At 38.5% G+C, this 23,383-nt stretch overlaps 1 protein-coding gene across 1 annotated transcript in view; it reads right to left on the reverse strand.

Moving 5' to 3' along the window:
- The window catches only part of SLC39A12 (solute carrier family 39 member 12), a 71,746-nt gene that overhangs the window by 12,256 nt on the left and 36,107 nt on the right, over nucleotides 1-23,383 (reverse strand). Inside the window, exons 9-12 of the mRNA XM_045874326.2 lie at nucleotides 21,638-21,748; nucleotides 18,722-18,788; nucleotides 14,143-14,301; nucleotides 12,191-12,378 (exon numbers count right to left, since the gene is read on the reverse strand). Of these exons, the coding sequence (XP_045730282.1) occupies nucleotides 12,191-12,378; nucleotides 14,143-14,301; nucleotides 18,722-18,788; nucleotides 21,638-21,748 (525 nt within the window). The remainder of the gene's footprint in view (nucleotides 1-12,190; nucleotides 12,379-14,142; nucleotides 14,302-18,721; nucleotides 18,789-21,637; nucleotides 21,749-23,383) is intronic.

Here is a 23,383-nt window from a genome sequence, read left to right on the forward strand (position 1 = left end):
GCCTTCGGCTCAGGTCGTGATCCCAGGGTCCTGGGATAGAGCCCCGCACCTGGCTCCCTGCTCAGCAGGAACCCTGCTTCTCCCTCTCCCACTTCCCCTGCTTGTGTTCCCTCTCTCACTGTGTCTGTCAAATAAAATCTTTAAAAAAAAAAAAAAAATTCAGCAGTTGTATGATACAAAATCAACACAAAAATCTGCTGTGTTTCTATACACAAATAATGAACACTTTGAAAAGGAAGGATATTAAGAAAACTATTTCACCTGCAATAGCATCAAAAAGAATAAAATACTTAGGAACAAACTTAACCAAGAAGGTACAAATAAAGGGAAAGACATCCCATGTTCATGGATTGGAAGACTTAATATTGCTTGGATATCAATAGTAGGTAAAGTGATCTACAGATTTAATGCAACTCCTATCAAATTCTTAATGATTTTTTTTACAGAAATAGAAAAACCCATCTTAAAATTAATTAAAAAAAATCTCAAGAGACCCTGAATAACCAAAACAATCTTGAAAAAGAATGAAGTTCAAGGTCTCACTCTTTCTGGTTTCAAACTTAACCACAAAGCTACAATAATTAAGAGTGTGGTCCTGGCATAAAGCAGACATACAGACCAATAGAATACAATAAAGAGTCCAGAAATGAATTCTTGCAAACACAGGCAATTGATTTTGAAAAGAGTGCCGAGAGACAATTCAGTAAGGAAAGAACAGCCCTTTCACCATGTGGAATTGGGAAAACTGGATATCCACATGCAAGAAGATGAAATTGGACTCTTACCTTACACCATATACAAAAATTCACTCAAAATGGATCAAAGACCTAAATGTAAGACCTAAAACTATAAAACCTTTACAAGAAAACGTAGGCAGAAATCTTCATAACATTGGATTTGGCAATGGTTTCTTGGATATGTCATTAGAAGCTCAGGGAAGAAAACATTAGAAAAAAATAGCTTAAATATGATTTTACCGGGCGCCTGGGTGGCTCAGTCGTTAAGCGTCTGCCTTCGGCTCAGGTCATGATCCCAGGGTCCTGGGATCGAGCCCCACATCGGGCTCCCTGCTTGGCGGGAAGCCTGCTTCTCCCTCTCCCACTCCCCCTGCTTGTGTTCCCTGCTATTGTTCTCTCTCTCTGTCAAATAAATAAATAAAATCTTTTTAAAAAAATATGATTTTACCAACATGAAAAACTTTTATGCATCAAAGGATATTATAAACAGAGTGAAAAGGGAACACATGGAATAGGAGGAAGTATCTGTAAATCACATATCTGAGGTTAATATCTAGAATATGTAAAGAACTCCTACAACTCACTCACACAAAAATCTAAACAAAATTATCAAAGGACTTGAATACACATTTTTTCCCAAAGAAAATATACAAATGGTCAATAAGCACATGAAATGATGCTAAAGAACATCACTAATCATTCAGGAAATGCAAATGAAAACAACGAGATACCACTTCACATCCATTAGGATTGTTATTTTCAAAATGACAGACTATAACAAGTGTTGGTGAAGATGCAGAGATACTGGGAGGGTAAAATGATGCAGCCACTGTGAAAAACAAATAAGTAAAATTAGAATTACTATATGATTCAGCAACTCCACTTCTGGATATATACATAAAAGAACTGAAAGCAGGGACTTCAAGATCTATTTGTACACCCATGTTCATAGCAACATTAGTCACAGTAACCAAGAGGTGAAAGCAACTCTGTGTCCATTGATGGATAAATGCATAAGTAAAATGTTGTGTGTACACACAATGGAATATTACTCAGCATTAAAAAGGAAAGAAATTCTGACACATGCTGACATTGATCAACCTTGAAGATCTCATGCTAAGTAAAATGAACCAGTCACAAAAAGACCAATACTCTATGATTCCACTTAAATGAGGTACCTAGAGTAGTCAAATTCATAGAGACAGAAAGCAAACAGGTGGACGCCAGAGAGTAGGGGCAGGAATAATGGGGAGTTAGTGTTTAATGAGTATGGAGTTTCAATTTGGGAAGGTGAAAAAAGTTTTTAAATGATGGTTGTACAACAATGTGAATATACTTAATGTCATTAAATTATACACTTCAAATGGTTAAAATAGATTTCTTTTAAAGATTTTATTCATTTATTTGTCAGAGAGAGAAAGAGATCAAGCACAAGGAGGGGGAGGAACAGGCAGAGGGAGAAGCAGATTCCCCGATGAGCAAGGAGCCTGATGTGGGACTCGATCCCAGGACTCTGGGATCATGACCCAATCCAGAGGCAGACGCTTAACCAACTGAGCCACCCAGGTGTCCCTAAAATGGTAAATTTCATGTTATGTGTATCTTACCATAATAAACACCACACACACACACACACACACACACACTCTCCAAGGTTTCACAATTGCTTTAACTCTTTAGCTTATTATAATATTACAATAAGCAGTATTTAATTACATCCAAGAAACTATGTGATAGGAAGAGGTGTCATTCATTGCCTGGTAAGGATTCATCATTATCACTTTGCAGTGAGAAACGTGTTACGTTTAGATCTCAAAGTCCTGGAGCATAGATATTATGGACTGAATGTTTTCTTTCCCTCAAAATTTGCATGTTGAAACCCTATGCCCCAGTGTGATGGTATTAGGAAGTGGGGCTTTCGATGAAGTCATGAGAACGAAGCCCTCCTGAATGGGATGAGTGCCCTTATCAGAGTCCTGAGACACCTTGCTTCTCCCTGCACTCCACCATGTGAGGACACAGCAGAACAGCCATCTGCAAACCAGGAAGCAGGTTCTCACCAGATACCAAATCTGCCAGCACCTGGATCTTGGATTTCCCAGCCTCCAGAATTGTGAGAAGAAATGTTTGTTCAAGCCACCCAGTCTATGTTTTTTTAATTATAGCAGCCCAAAGGGATTAAGAAATTTACCCATAACATAGTCCATTTCTAGAGAATTAGAATCCTTTTTTTGATAGTCTGCAGTGTGGACTACTTCAAATTTCTTTGTGATTGTCAGCTATTACATGATGGAGGGAAGTCTATGTCTCCTTTCCTTGAAGGAACCTGGCTGACTCCCTGGCTGCAATTGGTTGGGGAAGGTTGGCTATCCACAGAATGAGGTTTTATCAGCTACAAAACCTCAGGAGGGCCCTGCTGGATTTCTCTTTCTACAATATTCTGGAAGATGAAAATTTTCTTTGGAATATTTCCTGAAAAATATTCCATCAATTCTTGCCTCTAACAATCTCCTAAGACTTTAATTCAGTTAAAGTTTGGGTGTGGTTTCAACCTAATCTATCCTTTTGTTATATATTTTCTCTTTTGTTTTATTGAATTCATTCTCTTAGTCATTTCTTTTGACAGCAATGTAAAGGAGGTTAGAAGTATGTTCTATTTTATGGGCAGAAGATATGAACAGACATTTTTCCAAAGAAGACATCCAGATGGCCAACAGACACATGAAAAGATGCTCAACATCACTAATTACCAGGGAAATGCAAATCAAAACCACAGTGAGATATCACTTCACACCTGTCAGAATGGCTAAAATAAAAAACACAAGAAACAACAAGTGTGGTGAGGATGTGAAGAAAAAGGATCACTTGTGCGCCATTGGTGGGAATGTAGAAAACAGTATGGAATCCCTCAAAAAATTAAAAATAAGATTACCATATGATCAGTAATTCCACTACTGGGTATTTACCCAAAGAATACAAAAACACTAATTTGAAAAGATATATGCACCTCTATGTTTATTGCAGCATTATTTACAATAGTCAGATTATGGAAGCAACTCATCCATCCAAAGATGAATGGATGAAGACGATGTGGTCTATACACACAATGGAATATCACTCAGCTATAAAAGAGGATGAAATCTTGCCATTTGCAACACCATGGATGGATTCTCGAGGGTATAATGCTGACTGAAATAAGTCAGTCAGAGAAAAATACTATATGATTTCACTCGTATGTGACATTTAAGAAACAAAATGAACAAAAAAAAAAAGAGAGAGAGAGAGAGAGAGAGAGAGAGAGAGAAACAAAAAACCAGACTCTTAAACAGAGAGAACAAACTGACAGTTACCAGAGGGGAAGAGAGTGGGGAATGGGTGAAATAGGTGAAAGGGATTAAAGAGCACACTTATCAAGGTGAGCACTGGATGATATATAGAATTGTTAAATCACTATATTGTACACTGGAAACTGATAGAACACTGTATGTTAATTGTAACAGAATTAAAAATTCCATGGGGGTAAAAGCAGTTGCCGGAATAATAATACTGTCTTGAAATAAAATTCACAGATTCTATATGACAAAAAAAAGTGCATTCTATTTTAGCATCATATTTGATTACTAATAATAACACCCTCAACACAGATCACTATGTTGACTCGACAATATCCAAAAATTGGGAGATTTGTTCCCATTGACACAAGTCCTGTTTTGAATTCAAGTCTTTTTAAATTAGTAGCTCTCTTCACAAAACAACTTAATACAGCAGTTTTAATTTTCCTTTGCAAGGAAAGAAAGCAAGGACTACAGCTTTCAGCGTACCTGGGATCACCAAGGTGAAGGTACCAAAGAGGAGGCTTATCTTTTAAAATTCAGCATTAGGTATTTTATTTAAAAATTCAAACACAGGAGGGGCACCTGAGTGGCTCAGTTGGTTAAGCATCTGCCTTCGGCTCAGGTCATGATCCCAGGGTCCTGGGATCGAGTCCTGCATTGGGCTCCTTGCTCCACAGGGAGCCTGCTTCTCCCTCTGCCTCTCTTTGTCTCTCATGAATAAATAAAATCTTTTTTAAAAAAATTCAAACACAGGATACTATAGACTTCTAATTTCCCGATCTTATCTTCCCAAGGGAATTTATGAAGCAGTTTACATCAGAAAATAAATGAAAATCTCTTTTGAAAACTGAGTTGTAAGACAAAGACCAAACACAATTCCGAGAGACAAGGATATTACCTGCTTTTAACTTGTATTTAATAGTTCACTTCTCCATTTTTTCCTTAGGGGAAGTGATTCAGTTAGACAAATTCTTAATTGTATAGCTCAGGAAAGAGAGTCATTAGTCATCTTTAGTATTTTCCTAAGAAATGGATAACTTTGGAAGATGTGTGTGCATGGTTTAAGAGACTGGCTAGAAGGAAAAAAAAAAATACAAGGAACAAAAATACAAACATTTCTGGTAGTCAATTTTTTTAAAATCACAGGGCACATTTATCAAAATTGGGTCTATTAGTCATTTTCTCAGTAGAAAACATCTAAGCATAGAGTTTGACTGATTTATAGAGAAAGAGAATAAAAATCTTTCAAAATTGTTGGTAAGAATGATTCATACTTCTTGCTTTTGTGAAGAAGTAATTTTGCATGTTAAATTATATTACTTTTGCTGCCTGAAATGGTTTTTAAATGCTTGTCATTTTTTTCCACAGAAAAAGTGTATTTTAAATGATGTGAGTTGTACTTCTTGATTTCAAGTACAATATTTGTTGAAAGAAAATATGTATATCAAGGTTATTTTATATGTCTTTCAAATAAAATATCTCCTTTTATGGAAGCATATTGTTTAAAGGGTATCACACCTAGGTATTGTCAAACTTCAAAGAAAAGATAGCTTACTAGTTTTTTGGAGGGAGAAAGGACTCTTTTACTAGGACCAACTTGGTGATTGTAGATTATTGACTAAATTGCATTGGATATAACTAGCTTTCTCTGAGAAAGCATGATTCCATCAAAATCAATAAATTGGAAGATAAAGAATAATGGGGAAGTGGGAATAGGATCAATATCCTAAAAGCATAGGAGTCTATTTTAGTTTAATTTTGTAGTCATGTGATTAAGAAAAGCTGAGAAGCCTTGCTAGAAAGTTAGCTGTTTTGTCAGTCAATTTACATTCTTTTCACCCAATTCACTATCTTGAAGCTATTAAATTCGCTGAATTAAAATAAACATAGAGAAGCCAATGGATGCTCTTCATCTGACTACTGATAATCCTATTTATTGACTGGGTTTAACACCTAGATCTTACTTTTGTGTGTGTGGATTTATTTTCAAAGCAGAGGATCTTAAGTTTGGAATCAAAATATTCTTATCCTGCCTTTCACTCAAGGAAAATTATCTGGAAATTGGAAAAGCCTCCAGGCAAAATCTGGTTATGATATTACATCAAGAAGACACTTCTTAGAGGGGACAGATACACAAGGTACTCTATGCGACTGCTCTTCAATCTTGCAGTTTCAAGATTGAATGAAATCAAGATTGGAGGAGCATTAGTAATAATCTGGAAGAGGAAGAACTGTTTTAAAAGAGCATCCCTTCAAACAAACAAACAAGCACAGAGGGAAGGGAGAAAGATCCAGAGAACTACATAGTTAGGGAGATTGGTTGAGGAGGGGGCTGGAAAGAAGGTCTATTCTCAACTAGATGGCCATGATGTACATGGAGGGGGCACCCGAGTTTCGTCTCATTTTGTTTTGACGTAAACTGGTGAGCTCAGCTCTTTCTTCTCTACCACCTACCTCTCAGAGTTACAACTTCTCCATTATCAGCTTGGGTGCTATCCATGTACTGGGGTCCTGGGCAGTTGTCCAGTTTTGCCAATTCTAGGGACTTCTCTAGTTCTATCTGTGGTGATAGCCTCTTGAAGTTTCTATGGGCTCGTTGTTATGGAAACAGTTTTGCAGGATCTAAAACCTTAGGAAAAATGCCTAAAGGTCTGAAACTTGTTTCAGATCCAAAATAAGCCTTTCCTTGCCATAATCTCTTATATTCTTTAAAATGAGTTAATTTATTCTTTAAATAATAAATCGTATTTATCAAAAATAAAGTCTCTCTTACCCAAACTGAAAAATTATACTTCCAAGGCTTGTCTTTTCCTTCTAGTTGAGAAAGTCTGTAGACTTTAGAGAAGGTGAATATGAGAAATCCTCTGGACTTTTTTAGTTCTGAGAATTTTCTTAGAAGGAACTCTCGGTTCTCAAGTAGAATGGGACCGTCCTACATAGTGGCCTCTCTTCCCAAGCACATCTACCCCAGGGTTAGTAGTTAGGGAGTAGTAGTAGGGATATGTTAGTTTTCTCTGGTTGCTGTTAACAAATGACAACTAATCTAGGGGCTTAAAACAAGACAAGTTTGTTATCTAACAGTTCTATAGGTCAGAAATCTGGCAAGGGTCTCACGGGGCTAAAATCAACATGTCAGCAGGGCTGTGTTCCTTTTGGAGGCTCCTGGGCAGAATCTGTTTCCTTGCCTTTTCCAGCTTCTAGAGGTGGCTGGCATTCCTTGGCGACTGGCCCTCCTCCTCCATCGTCAGTCACAGTGCCACATATTTCTGACCTTCCTTACACCATCACATCTCTCTCTGACTACAGCTGGGGAAGGTTTCCCATTTTTAAGGACTCACGTGATTAGAACGTGACCACTCAGAAAATCCAGGCTAATCTCCCCATCTCAAAGTCCTAAACCTTAATCACACCTGCAAAGTCTCTTTTGATATGTAAGATAACATATTCACAGGTCCCCAAGAAGAGGACAGGGGTATCTTGGCGAAGGGAGCATTATCTATAGAACACATCTGCATGAAATCTTTGTAGCAAACATGGGAATACAAAAAACATACCAAACCGATAGATCTGGTTATAAATACAATTGGGAAAAAGTGGATAGACAAGATGAATGGATTCTAACCTATTAATCCCTGGGATTATTGATTGTATCAGACATTTCTGTTACATTAAACTTCAAATACTCTATCAAGATGTCACGCCTTACCTTCTATAGACAGAGGAAGACGAAAGGATGGCCAAGATACTCTGTGCCAACAGTAAGCAGAAAAGCAGATGTGACTCTACGAACATCAGACAAAGGAAGCTTCAAGACATAAGAGTTTTCTCAGAGGTAAAGAGGGATCTTCCCGCATGATAGAAGTATCGATTCAATCAAGAGGACAGGCCAATCCTAAATAGGCATGCATGAAGTAACAGAGCTTCAACTGCGTGAAGCAAAATTGATAAAACCAAGAAAGAAATAGGGAAACCCACAAACACAGGTGTATACTGTAGCATCACTCCTAATTAACAGAACAAGTGGAGAAAAAAATCAGTATGGAATTTGAGAATATGAATAAAGCCGTCAACCAGTCTGACTTAACTGACATTCACAGAACTCTACACCCAAAAATGCTGCACTCATGGACTTTCCAAACGCATATGAGGGCATTTACCAGGATGGACCATACACTGGGCCATAGAACATGCCCCAAAATATTTCAAAGGACTAAAATAATACAGAGTATATTCTCTGACAGTGAAGAAATGAAAATAACTAAGAGCTACTTATAAAAGTTACAAACATTGAGCGATTAGGCACCATATCTCCATAAGAAAAAAGTTACATGAGACATTTAAAGACATTTCAAAGGGATCCGTACTGAACACACAACAGATCTTTTAAGACATGGGATCCAGCAAAGTAGTGCTTAGAGGGAAATTTATAGCTTTCAATGCTTGGATTAGAAAAGAAGAAAAGATTTAAAATCAATGAGATGTCATTCCACGTCACAAAGGAAGAAAAGAAGCAGAAAATTAATGCAAGGTGAACAGAAGGAAGGGAATCATAAAAACAGCAGAAATGAGAGAAAATCCTGAAACAATGATACACCATCATTGCCAACTCTTACATTGATAGAATCTGTGCTTCCTATTCCTGCAAAGTTTAGCACTGTCAGATCACAGATTTTTGTTTTTGAGAATACACCAGGGAGCATTTCCACTGAACTTGAACCTGTGAGTACGCTTGTGCTCTTTCTGCCAATAGATCGACCAGCAGAGATAAATGTTATGAAACTGGTGGGAGTCATTGCCACTGGCTACCATGAGCAGGTACGGTTATGGCTACACAATGGAGGAAGGAACGTATCTAGAAACCAGGGGTTCCTTGAAGCATTTCTTGGTGCTTCCATGTCTGATGACAATGGGGAACAGGCAAGCACAGGACACATGGCCCGACCAGGACAAAGCAGACCCCTCAGGGAACAGCTGGGTTGCCCTTCTAGGAAAGAAGGTCAGTCAGAGTGCTGCCTGAAAAGTGAGGAGAATCAAAGTTGGGTGCTGGAGGACAGAGATGGTTGAATATCAAATATTTCCACTGGGTTTGAGCGTGTTCTGCTAACTATCACGTATTGAGTCTTTCCTGAGTTTTTGGCTGGCTCCTGCCCTGAAGGGGCTCCTCGTATTCTCTCATCTCTGACACTCAGCCACTGCTGCAGAGACCATTTCCAAGGGGGTGTTGATTAGTTTTGCACAGAACTTTGCTTCAGCCCACCCTGCATTCCTCCTTCTCTTGCCCTGGGCTCCTCCAATGTGATGGCTTGGGACTGCGGTGGGAATTCCCTTGGTGCTTAAGCATGCATAACCTGAAAAGGGCGTGTGTGGGGGGTATGTTTGTGGGGCTAGCTTTGAACAATGGGAATAGGAGCCTCCCCACACCCAGAAGGCCTTGTGTGGTGGATCGCCCATAGTGGTGGTCGACTTAACAAAAATACATCGTCTTCTTGACTTTCTGTCATTTTCTGCTCCACTCCACCTGCCCTCCATTCCTGCCCCTGGGATCACCTCCAGGGCGAACTGCCTTCCCAAATGCCTTTGTCTTAGCCTCTGCTTGGGACAAACCCATCCTAGGACACTGATCATTATAACAGAATGAGTTTCCTCTGGCCACCCAGACCTGCATTCATTCTTAACTTTCTTTAGAAACCATTCAGTGCCTCTGAGAGTTAGTGTGCTTGGATAAGGCAATACCACTTTGGAGAATTTAGGCTGGCAGATTTCCCTAGTGAAGCCTTTCTGCCTTTCTGACTTCATTACTAATGGCCCCATTTTTGCTCCTAGTTCTTTTTCTTCTGGGAGTTTGAAATAACATGCCCAATTTCTTTGAGATAAACAAACAAGGCAAAATGTAGCTAATCTTTTCATATTAGCCCTGCTCAGAAGGTGCCTGGTAAATTTCCAGCATTTAGTAAATAACCAGTGCATGAAAGTATTTCTCCCCCACCCTTACCCTTTAGTTACTGTTATTTATTTTCTTTCCTGTTTTACAGAGTCTTTAAACCTTGTTTTCGTCCCTTTAAATGACAAAAGACTATTTTCTCTGGCACAGCCCCAGAGCCCAGCAACAGTTAAAGTTGCTGTTATGTGAAAGAGTCCTATTTGTTTAGAAGTTACTCAAAAGGCCGTGAGAGCAGGCGACCTGGATTATACGAAGTAGCCCCAGGAAACTCGAGAGTATTTTCTTTCCTGTCTTTCTGCCAGGATGCTGGCTTTTCCTTGGCCAGTAGGAATTTGCAACAAGGTCAAGATTCATTCTAGTTGGAATCTCATAGGATATCTGCCACATTTCTTACAAGTGATTGCTTACGCTAGCGAAGCAGCGGGAGAAACACCGAGGGGAAAATGACGTATTTAGCTTAGGGTTCTCCACGACAAACGGTTCTTGATAATGTTCTCAGGTCCATTTTGGGAGATCAGACTCTCTAACAAAGAAAAAGCATTAACTAGATAAATATACATCCATCATAATTGAAGAGAGATCCAGACTTAAAACAAAACACAAAACAAAACAACAGAATAAACTTCCAAAGAATACAGCAACTGCCCCCAAATGAGTCATGAAGAGAAAGGAATTTAGAAGCAGAAAAATGAAAATCAGGAGACTCACGAGTGAATTTGAGGACTGACATATAGACATTTTAGACAAAAGGTAGTTTGCAACATTCAGCGACGAGTGACAGTATTCCTTTGGAAACCACCATGCAAGGCTAGCTATCTAGATTTCTCAAACTGGAAGTCTCACAGGATCCTGTGATACTGACCTTGGCTTGAGGATTGGAGTTCAGAAGAGGTGGGTTGACCTTGCTCCCCTAGTATCATCTTTACTATCAAGATCAGGAAATTCCCTGAGTATCGTAAATAATATCTAAGAACATTTCTAAACAGGGAAGTACCTTTTGGTGTTTACCTCATCTATCTTAATCTCATGAGAATTAAGAAAAACCACCAAAAAGTCAGAAGTATGTAGACTGGGGTTTAAAATGGTTGTGTTATATTTGAAGAGTCCCCTTATTGAATTCTACCTCCAGAATTCACTGTTACCTGGTTGTTTCAGTAAAGGCTCCTGCCTTTCAGATTTTTTTCCTCATGAGACATTCTTCTTCGCTTAGTTCTGGGACAATAGCGAGATTCTGCCAGATCATGAGTCAATCCCAAGGGTCCTGTTCCACATACGACCTTCAAGATTGCTTATTTTACTTTTCCAATCTAACATTCATGTAATCACATATTTTACTCCATTTGGATGGGCTTTCTATTGATTTTCACTCTTCAGTATTTCTTTCATTCATTTATATCATTTTAACATGCATGATTCCAACATATGAGAAAAGATAGTTTTCGGACTTCTACCTCAACACATCCAAATCGTACCAAGTCTAATAGAAGGTGACTTCAAAAAGACTGGTTGATTTTGCAGATTCCAGAATTTAAGAGGCAAAAAAAAAAAAAAAAAGTAAAATTTCCCAGCTTCAATTCCTTCATCAGATTGGAGAGGATGAAAAGTGGTAACTGAGTTTCAATTCATGTCAGCGAGGACCTCTTTAGGAAATATATGTTGTAATGTGAGAGGCTCCATACCATCCTCTTTCTCTTTTCACCAGCATGATAGAGTAAAACTTAAAGTCAAAAATAAGGATGAAATCATTTCTTTAAAAAATACAGCTGGTTAATTAAGTCAAACAGCTGATTAATGGCAAATTCGGATGAACTATTTTCCAATGCGTAAATAAAATAGGTGGCTATGTTACAGCACTTTCCATTTTTCAGCTAGAAGGCTAGGCACCATATAGAGATGCACAGCTGGAGCAGAGTGAACTGATGATCACTTTTTGGCAATTCGACAGGCTTCATTCATTCCACTGAAATTCACTAAAAGGATGTTAATATTTTCTGTATCTCAAATTATGTGTCTTCTGCCTACAACTTACTTTCTTGGATTACACAGAATATTTCCTTAGTCTTTAATATTATTAAATATATTCCTCTCTTCTCATCTATCCTTCCATTTTATGGCTTTTTCTCTGTTTTACATTTTCAGAGTTTAGAAAAACAACATGGAAAAGCCACAAAGCTTACCATTTCCACCAAGGATAAGTATAAGAACATTCCCGCAGTAACTGTTAAGATCCAGTTTTGAACACACGGATCAGTTGATACTGAGAGGCCAACGAATAGTCCTATGAAGGCAGTGAGAGCACTTATAAAATTCATAAGGATGGCAATCTTAATAGGAAGTCCAGAGCTTAAGAGCACGGCAAAATCTCCTGAAATTTAAGGGGAAAAGAAAATATAATCATTGTATAAATGATGATGACTTTGCTAGAGTAATGTGCTATTAGGATGCTTCAGATTTCAGCGACTGGGACCAATTTTACAAGTTGACTGACCTGTTGATAAAACATTTTCTTATATCTCTCTAGGATTCCCATTATACCATTAGGAAGTTACATTTCAAGAGCTGTCTTCCTTTTACTAGTCCTGAATCTAGCATATGCGGGGAGAACTGTGACATATTCTTCAGGTCCTGACACCCTGTGACATTTTCAACCTAGATAAATGCAGAATACAGCACTTGCTGTTCTAGAGTTTTTAAACCTTTTTGCCTGGAAACTTGCCAGGCAAAATCACATTATGTTGGCTTTTATCCTTTTCTTCTGAGAGAACTCCTGTGGGGAAACAGAGAACTACTCAATATGAGATTTTAAAATCATTGCAAAAGTTGGTTAGGAAAACAAATTTTTCCCTTAGAAAACGTTTTTACTGCCTTGATGATTATAGAAAAAGATTCTCTCCACACCTTTCCTCCTAAAGAAGAATGACCTTTTGCTCTGAGAGTCTCTTTTTGGGAGATAGGGAAGGGCTGAAATTCAATAAAGAGATAGTCTGGCGACTCAGTTTCTTAGTTCCCTGGCATAACTGGTCCCAGGAATAGGTCTTTTTTTTTTTAAATATTTTATTTATTTATTTGAGAGAGACAGAGATAGTGAGAGAGAGCTCGAGCAGGAAGGAGGGGGAGAAGCAGACACCCCGTGGAGCAGGGAGCCCCATGCAGGGCTCGATCCCAGGACACCAGGATCATGACCTGAGCCAAAGGCAGAGGCTTAACCATCTGAGCCACCCAGCCGCCCCCTAGGAATAGGTCTTAAAACATCTTTGCTGGTTTGCCACAACCTGTCACACTCCTCTGTGGTTTTAGTATAATAGCTAAAGGCAAGGCCACAGTATACGGCACCCAGACCAGGTCCTTGGATAAACTGCTCTAAGAAGGATGGGTGATGGGTTGGTGACAGGATTTCCAGCAGGAGACACTGAACACCCGAGGCCGGGGTGGCCCAAAGGGGCTATGTAGACCTGGCTGTGGGGGGCAATGAGATTGTCCAGAGCTCCCTCTCTAGGGCACGCTTGTGCCTGGAGCCAGTCCTTGCTGTTTCTGGGCCTCTTTTGGAAATGTCTATTTTGTCTTCTCTTGTTTCCTGGGAGGCAGAATGTGAATTACAGAGCTATTAAGATTATCCAGAAAAAAGAGCCTGATGCGCATCTGCTACCAGACGCCTATCATTTCAATTTTATGCTTGGCCTTAGACATTTTATATAAATCAAGTTGATGAAACCATGGTTTGGCTTTAATTTAAATGTTATTTCATCTCATTGGCCTGTTTGCTGACCTAATGGGGAAAGTTCCCCTCTTAATGTTTTTCCCACATTTAATATGCAGATTTTAAAGTCTTTGCCAAAGATCTTTAAAATGAGGTTTCTCTAAATGACTTTCTTCCATATAGAACTCTCCAGAGTCCAAAACGAGTGACTTCTGGCCCTGGGGAAACATCATAAAGAGTCTAAGTGAATTTTATCCCAAGGTACAGAATTTTTTTTTCTAGTTGTCTTCTTCTTGCCGTTTAAATAGATTATGAATGGAAAGTATTCACCTTTCAATTTTGTGTCGGAAAAAGACGCCTACGGACCATAGCTAGAAATATACTCTGGCTTTCTCAACAAGCGGGAGGAAGCCACACTACTTTGTGACTTACCCATTTCATGTGGAATTTCGTGACACAAGATTGCAAGTGTGGTGGTCGCTCCCGACTCGGATGAAGATGAGAAGGCCGCTCCTATCACGAGGCCGTCTGCAAAATTATGCAGGCTGTCCCCAACCAGTATCATTATTGCTAAGAAGCTAACGGTTTTGCCTAAAGAACAAAATAAAGGTGTGAGAAGAATTAACAGGGCACCAGACATTTCATGGAACCCTTCACACACAACCAACTTCTCCACCCACCCTTGACATTCTTAAACCGCATCAAATTAAGCAACCCCGCTTTGTTTCAGCTTTTCCAATAAGTCAGGACTGGGGACCCAAATATAGTAATCGACACATTTGGCTGCAGGTCATTGTTTTTGTAATGGATCTGACTAGTAACGAGATAAATTACGCGTGGCATTCACTATTCTGTCACCTTGTTCAGCTATCCCAAAAGAAAAAAAAATAAACATAATATTGTTAGAACCTTCCAAAATACCACCAGTGACCTCTGCATGTGCATCTTTTGTAAAGCACTTTAAAATAATTTAAGACCGTCCCCGTAGGATATCATTAAAATGAGGCTATTTTCCAAAACTGTCTCCTCTGGGTCAGACTATCCCTGGCGTTAGTCTGCCATTTTCTGCTCATTGAGTTTCCCTTTCTGGTTGGCGCTCATGGCCCTCCCCAAATATCTTGTTCAGTCCCCAGCCGTGACCAGCACAGAACCACGGTCAACTCCGCCGGCCCCCAAATTAGCTTTGGTACAATTAGTTAGTGTCCTTGTCTTTCTGAAAAATAACCTTCAGTACTAGGCCAGCAGGACATTGAACAAAACAAAGAGAAGTTGTTTTCATGGGATTCCATTACATAATATACATTATCTGATTAGTGGAGACTCACTGAAATAATTAGTATCATATTTTCAATCCTAATTGGGTCCAAGGTTTTAATGGACAGAATTTCTGTTTTCGAAAACCTAAAACTGTAATATTAGCATAACCCTCTTATGGAATTGGACAACTAATACATTCAAAAAGTACTCCTGGGATAACACTTATTAAGACAGTAAACCACCTCGAGATGCCATTTGATAGGAATAGCTATTCAAATCAATTTCCACTGTCTAAGACTTCATTAATTACTCAGCCCTTATGCACTGTGTGCCTGGTGTAAGTAGTTGTTGCTGTTAGAACTGAACCCAATATTCTAATAATTATACACTCAGTAAAATAGAAAAAGGTTACCTCCTGGTTTCTGTTATGTGGTCCAATATTACAGGGGCACTATACTACAGTACGGTTTTCTATTTTGTCCGGAGAATACAGTTTGACTCATTTCACATCTGACACCATAAAATACAGAGAAAGACATGTATCATATGACCTCACTGATATGAGGAATTCTTAATCTCAGGAAACAAACTGAGGGTTGCTGGAGTGGTGGGGGGTGGGAGGGATGGGGTGGCTGGGTGATGGACATTGGGGTGGGTATGTGCTATGGTGAGCACTGTGAATTGTGTAAGACTGTTGAATCACAGACCTGTACCTCTGAAACAAATAATACATTATATGTTAAAAAAAAAAAAAAAAAAGAAGAAGAAGAAGAAGATAGCAGGAAGGGAAAAATGAAGGGGAGGAAATCGGAGGGGTAGACGAACCATGAGGGACTATGGACTCTGAGAAACAAACTGAGGGTTCTAGAGGGGAGGGGGAGGGGGGATGGGTTAGCCTGGTGATGGGTATTAAAGAGGGCATGTACTGAATGGAGCACCAGGTGTTATATGCAAACAATGAATCATGGAACACTACATCAAAAACTAATGATGTAATGTATGCTGATTAACATAACATAATAAAAAAAAATCACTACATCGTACACCTGAAACTAATATCACACTGTATGTTAACTGGAATTAAAATTCAAAATTTAAAAAAGAAAAAAAAAGAATTACTTACTAAAAAAAATATAAATAAATAACTTCAGTCAAGTAAATGGTAGATAGAGCCTCAACTATCAGCCACGAGATTGACTACAGTGCAAACATGTCCCATGCATTTCACTTCTAAAATTCATGGTTTACTTAGACCTATCACTATAAGACTAACTTTTTAGTTAGTCTTGTTTTAGTTAATCTAGGTTTACTAATTCATTTTATTCTTTATTAAAAGTGAGAAAATTTCAGGCAATGGTCATATAAACACAGAATAAATATCAAATGATCGAATTCAGGGAGTTCTTACTGGCATGGCCTGGAACCTCTCAGAATCTAATAATCCTACCAGGTCGCTTTGCCATTCCTGCCAATTTTCAGAAAGAAAGCTCTTCTTTGTGGAATTAAAACAATTTTAAGTAATACATTTGGCAACATTGCAGCATGCAAATATATTGTGATTTCCATGTACTTTAGTGTAGTTTGGTACAGGTAGCATATATTCAAATGGAAAGTTTTTATTCAATTCATACTCTGCTAAGAAACTGTGGCCTATTTTCGTTGTCTCTTATTTTATTACCTCTGATTATGGGTTTCTAAATGTCAGATCAGGGACATGTAACAAGCCACAGGCAAATATACATATTTGTAATGTAAACCTCATAAGCACACTGTATATAATGTTTAAGATAATGTACACATTATTCAGTGGAAGATAAGACCAGCATTCATTGGTAATCTAATGTACTTATTACAGAATTATCAATAATATTTTATCTTTGCTTATATCCCTGGCAGTCATATTCATTTCCACATTTCTAACTTATCTGAGGTTTTCCATGGTGAAACAGGGGCTGGACCTTGTCTCATGTTGCTTTTTGTTTATTTAAATCAGACTGTGGGTAGGATGTTCACATCCTGTCTTTTGAAATACAAGCTGAGTTCCACCAATGAGGTAATGTGAAACAAGTAATCAAATATTTGAAGCTAATTCAATATGTCCCTGGCAAAAGGGCAGTTGAGTAATCAAATTTGGATTTGTTCACTGTGCATTCTGTATGCCAAGCTTGATATCTGAAGTGGAAAGATTTGAGGCCTCCAAAATCCCTCAATAAGACCATCCTTACTCCCTGATCTAGCATCTACCACTGCACTCCTAATGTGACGGGGCGTATCCTTCTCCCCTCTTCCCTTCTTGCAAAAACAATAGTGAAGAAATGACCACTGCAGACCTACTAGGTGCCAGGCATTCTAGAATCTCTTCTGGAACTAAAGATTTAGAAGGAAAATATTCCTAGCCATGTCCTGAGAGCAGAATTAGACAGACTACATAATCACATATTTTGAATCAAATAATAAGTTACCGAGGTTATTATATGTAACACATTTAAAATAGTGATTGTTACAATCATGTTTGATCTATATCCCCAGCCACATTGCAAACTAGGGATAAAGACCATTCTTATTTTATTCTCCGGTGCATGCATCAGTGCCTGAAACACAGCACATCTTCAAAAATTTCTTGAATGAATGAAAGAATGTGAGAGAAGACATGGATGCATGAATGAATGAATGACCATCACGAAATTGTTGGTCCATTAGCATTCGTTAGTTCCACTGGAGCTTACTAGCTATGTAATCCTGGGCAGTAACTTACCCTCTCTAACAACTGGTTTCTACGCTTGTTTAACTGGGATAATAATTGTTCTTACTTTGTTCAGTCATAGGAGTATTAAATAAGATAATCCATGATGTGTTGAACACTATGCCTGGCATATAATGTTAGCTAGTTTTATTACGAGGTAACTAATCTATTATGGTAGAATGTGAGTAACTAATCATGACTGTTTAACGTTAAAACACTGACAAGATTGTGTCACAAAAGGGTACTATCAGTAAGAAACACTGGGCAGAGATTTGGAAGCAATGGATGAAAACTGAAGGAGACCAAAAGAATTCAGAAAATTATTCAAAAACATAAGCCAAAAGGAATAAAGCTGCATACAAAATTGGTACATTAAATTCAGAAATAGGGAAAAATCACAGAAAGAAAAAGGTTGGTTGAAATTTATATGAACAAGTGAGTTATAGAATAAGATATGAATGATGAGTTATCTCTGATTTGACCTCCACCGTCCCAGGGACAACATCACACATGAGAGAGATGTTTGTGCTAAATTTCAGTAGACTGTGACAGAAGTCTCCAGATTTCATAGAGAAAGAAGTAAAAGGTTCAATCATCATGTAAGCATGAATTTTTTTTAAACTGATATTTAGTTGACACACATTACATTAGTTTCAGGTGCACGACAGAGTGATTCCGCAAGTCTACACTGTATGCTGTGCTCACGATTTTATAGGAGCCTTGACAACTACATATGGATTTACACTAACTGCAGTTCTCAGAGGATCCGTTTTAAACAATTTAGGAAAACATCGTTTTTAAAGAATGGAGTACAACTGATGTTAATGAGCAGTGTGTGTGGAAGACCGATGGGAATGAGTATTAAACATTTTCTCATAAAGGCTGTAATAATGAGATACAAACCCAGGAAGAAATCTATATGATTTCCACACATTGTTTTCAAACAGACATAATCCTTGTTCTGTGGTACTTTCTATATTTAAAGTATAGCTCTTGAAAATTGGTACTCACATTTTCTTTCGGAGGCTGTCATACTGCCTACAGGAATTTCAGCTGCCTGTGAATCTTCTGGGCCTTTCTATTTTAAATTAAAAAAAAAAAACTGATGCAAGATTAGCAATGCTCATCATTTTGGTGTAAAAATGAAACATCTGGAGAGTTATGTTGATTTTTAAACACTTGAATACTCTAGGCTATATGAGAACTTAGAAATTTCCTAGGCAAGCATAGAAGGTAAAGCAGAAGGGTTAGAGGCAAACTTTTGGCCCTGTGTACCTTTAGACGAAAATAGCTCTCTTACGTGGATCAGAACCTTCCACACGGAGTTAGAGGCTACCGAGACAGTCTGTAATTCAGGCTCTTAAATTATATAAGCCTTTATGAAACCCAAAAGCTGTAGAAAAAACGATTCTTGATTCTTGACCTAATTTGACACTTCTGTATGGTGGACTGTGGGTCTAGGGTTCATTCTCTGATCTTAAAGCACATCGTGTATTGTGGATAGAGAACGAACTCAGGCAATGCCTCCCATTATTCCTGAGAGTGTAATATTCTGCTTTGGCCACGAGTAGAAGAATCTCGCTGATGAAGAAGGTACATCAACAGACTTACAAAAGATAAATATATATTTTAAGCTTTTTTTATACTTTCATAGGACAGAGAAGTAGGATTTTGCAGTTGACTTCTGTGACTTAAGATTACGTGATTTTATTTCAGAGACTGACTCACGGGTCAATTTCGGGAAAGTCACTTCCCTTCCCCGGGCCTCGGATTCTCATTCCATGATGTGAATACTTTTCATAAGTAGCCCCTGCTTTTCTTAAGCTCATGTCACACCCCGTTTGCTTTTACGAAAAACCTACCCTAGGACCTGTTTTCACCAACTGAAATAAATCCGGAGAGGATCTTTGCTTTTATGAAAATAAGCCAAAAGCACCGAGAGCATTCAGCCTCCGTTTCGTAGCAAGGCTAAAGCGGCAGCGCGCACCCCAGCCTTGAGTGGCGCCACCAAGCGCTTTCCCCGGGAACTGCACTCAGCATCTCAGCGTCAAGCCACCAGAGCTTCGACCTGTATCTGTGAGCATCTGTGCTTTATCTCGATTTATTGTGTGCACCTGTTAGCAAAATGTGTCCTAAGGTATCAAACGGTCCTAAGAGAGGTTATGTTTTGTGTCTGGGAATGCTCACACATTTTTCCGGGTAAATTATTGGTAATTGCTTCTTCACTTTATACCATTTTGCTTACAAAAGGTTTCATAGGAATGCTCTATTTTCAGATAGTGAGGAAAACCTGTATCTGCCTATTGAACATGTCCTTTCAAAGGCACATTCACAAGGGTGCCCGGCTGGCTCAGTTGGAAGAGTGTGCGACTCTTGATCTTGGGGTCGTGAATTCAAGCTCCACGTTGAGTGTAGAGATTACTTAAATAAATAAACTTCCAAAAAAACTTTGAGACAAATTTAATGTGAGGCATAAGCATCTTTTTAAAAAATGTGAAATAGAGAAAGTAAACTTGTATCTCACATATTTGAACGGTAGCATCTACTCAAAAGATACAATAATGGGCTATTTTTGGATAAGTGGCTGAGAATTAAGGTAGGACCCGAAGGAGACAGGGTAAGAGTGAACAAGAAGACAATGTGATTTTTTTTGTTATGTTACATCCAAAGCCTGATTAAAATCAAAAGGTCCTATAGTTCTATTAAAAGAAGTTCAAATAATTATTCTAGAATTTTTTTTTCCCAAAAAACTATATACTACATAAAGGAATTTAGAGGCAAGCATCCAGGACTCCTTGATTGGTGAGAATTATGAGGTCCGTTCCTTCCTGAAAAACCAGGAAATTGAACCAAACAATCTTAAAAGTTCATATTATTTTTATTCACTTTAAGGGTGATCCTGCAGCTAAAATAACAAAAGGAATAGTGAGTATATTCTTAGTAAGCTAGCATATTCAAAGAGTTCAAAACTCACTAAGTTAGCATCAAAGATTTGCTTAAATGCATCTTGGGATTCTGAAACCCTTCACTGAAACAGAAGGAATGAAGTAAAATCAGCCTGAAAGTGATTTTAAAACTAATCTCAGCCTGAAATTATCTTCTTCCAAGCCACATGTGAAGTAACTAAGCAATAAACATAATAAGGCTTTTAAAATGACTTGTTTAAAGGGATGGTTTTGTTCATATTTGAGTTAGCCCTAGATCCGCAATCTCCCAGCAGACTTCTCTTTGCTGTGGCAATGTCTCAGGCTCAGCTTACTTATCTCTAGGTTAGGAATCTATCCTTGAACTGTAGACACCTCGCCCAAGGCCATGGTTAGAGGTGGCAAGTTTTCTATTATTTGTTACTTTCGTATTTTTTCCTGTCCCTTTACTTGTTACTTTGAGATTTAGAGTGGGGACATTGTTTTAAACCTGATTGGAGGTTGTATTTTGCAACTTCAAGTGGAATATTTGTCCTGGAAACCTCAGTGTAACAGAAACCACTTACTAAAAGACACCTTGTGGGACAGAATCCATTCTTTTCTGCTGTATAAAATTATCACCCCACTCCTAGATGCACGAATTCCTTGCTCAACATTTATTTGGCCCCATCTAGCCATGTCTAAGGATTATTCAGGATGGAAAACCTAAAGGTCAACTGGTTTATGAAAACTTGTTAACAAAATGATTGAGGTATACATTATGTCGAGCTGATCGTATGTGTTTCAAAGTGGTGTAGATAGCAAGGATTTGGATTTGTGGAAAGGCTTTTTGCTCTTTAAAACAGCTTTTGGGTGCTTGGCAAAGATCTCCAAACTACTTATCGTGGTTAAGAAAGGCAAATCAGGAGTGGATTTATCTATCCTACTGATTTTCATCTATTCATCAAAGAATAAAGGAAAGAAGGTAATCAAATCAGTAGAATACCTCAGATCATTAACCTACCAACTGGATAGTTGAAGCAGATTTGCCTCTGCCTGACTGGTCACTTAATTCAGAGTTGAGTGCAAGATGGTGGGAATGGCCCACATGCCCATTAATTAAGGACACGCCCTGCTGGATGAGGATGGTTTAAAATCAGTGCTGAAGCCAGAAGAACACAGGTGTAGCCTCTGTCAATTCCATGGTTCCATTTAACACTTTGCTTATTGGCCAAAGTGGTGGGTGGTACAGAAAAAAACACGGGGTGGGGGGGCTCCTGGATGGCTCAGTCGGTTAAGCGTCTGCCTTCAGCTCGGGTCATGATCCCACGGTCCTGAGTTCTAGCCCTGCATCGGGCTCTCTGCTCAGCTGGGAGCCTGCTTCTCCCTCTCCCTCTGCCTGCCACTCCCCTTGCTTGTGCTCTCTAATAAATAAATAAAATCCTTAAAAAAAAGCACTGAGAGAATTTTATCGTGATAAATACTTACTAAAATGTCTCACCTTGGAGAAGCACAGGACTGCTCTGAAACATTGTTCATATTCCAAGTGCCTTAAGAACGAAACTTTAAATGTCTAGTTATGATTTTAAAAGACTTGAACAGTGGCAGTTTTTATATTGTCTTTTTACTGAAAAATTATATTTACTACAAAATTAAATTTTGCATTCTTTCTGATAGGGATGCCAAAGGGATGATAACTGAAACTATATTACACCCTATAACTATGAAATTAATATCTTCGGAAATGTATTCATCCACTAAAGCACTTGTACCTTCTAAAATATTTGCCTTCCTTTTATTTTACTCAATATAATGAGTCTTGAAATTCTGCTCTTAAAACTTGTTTTAAGGGTGCCTGGGTGGCTCAGTTGGTTAAGCGACTGCCTTCGGCTCAGGTCATGATCCTGGAGTCCCTGGATTGAGTCCCGCATCAGGCTCCCTGCTCAGCAGGGAGTCTGCTTCTCCCTCTGACCCTCCCCTGTCTCACGTGCTCTCTCTCTCAAATAAATAAATAAAATCTTAAAAAAAAAAAAAAAACTCGTTTTAAGTTCCCTGACAAGTCCAAGGACAATCTGAATAAGCTCCGCACATTTTTGGATGGCCAGAATTTATTTCACTCATTTCTATCCTGGTTAAATTTCTAATTACTACACACAGGTTGATATGTTGACTTTGTCGTTTAATTTTCCCAGGCCAAGAATGCTAATCTGTTGTGGACAAAGAGATCTATTATTGTCTTTTGTGTTTATTGAGATGAGAACCCCTTCTGTGGAGGTGAGGTTGTTGAATGTGCAAGCGTAGGGGCTGTGATCAAAGCAAGCATTCCTAATTTCTGAATTACTATAGTATCCTGGCTTTGGCTCCAGGACGAAGAAAAACCCTTGTTCATTAAAAAAGAAAATTTCGACAGCATTTATTTACCGTGAAAAGTTTCAAATAGAAAAGCTGAAAGAACTGTAATGTTATCACTCAGATCCTCACTCCCAAGATCCTACCATTAACATCTGACTACCACCGTTTTACCACCTCTCCATCTGTCATCCCTCTGTCCATCCATAAAACCATCTTATTTTTTGATGTGCAGAATTTGAATCTCGGATAAATTTGGGAATAATAATAGACAAGTGCTGGATATTTTAAAAGACTGTGAAAGTTTTCCCTGAGTGCAGACATTATAAATTATGGGAACAAGGAGAAAGCCAGAAAATAAGTGGAAAACTATGGAGGACTAGAGAGCCCCAGGACTTTGTGAGGAGAATTTGCTTTATTT

This window comes from Mirounga angustirostris, unplaced genomic scaffold (genome assembly GCF_029215605.1).
Source record: "Mirounga angustirostris isolate CCGP_5_RB_7025 unplaced genomic scaffold, mMirAng1.0.hap1 SCAF_5, whole genome shotgun sequence".
NCBI lineage: Eukaryota > Metazoa > Chordata > Mammalia > Carnivora > Phocidae > Mirounga > Mirounga angustirostris.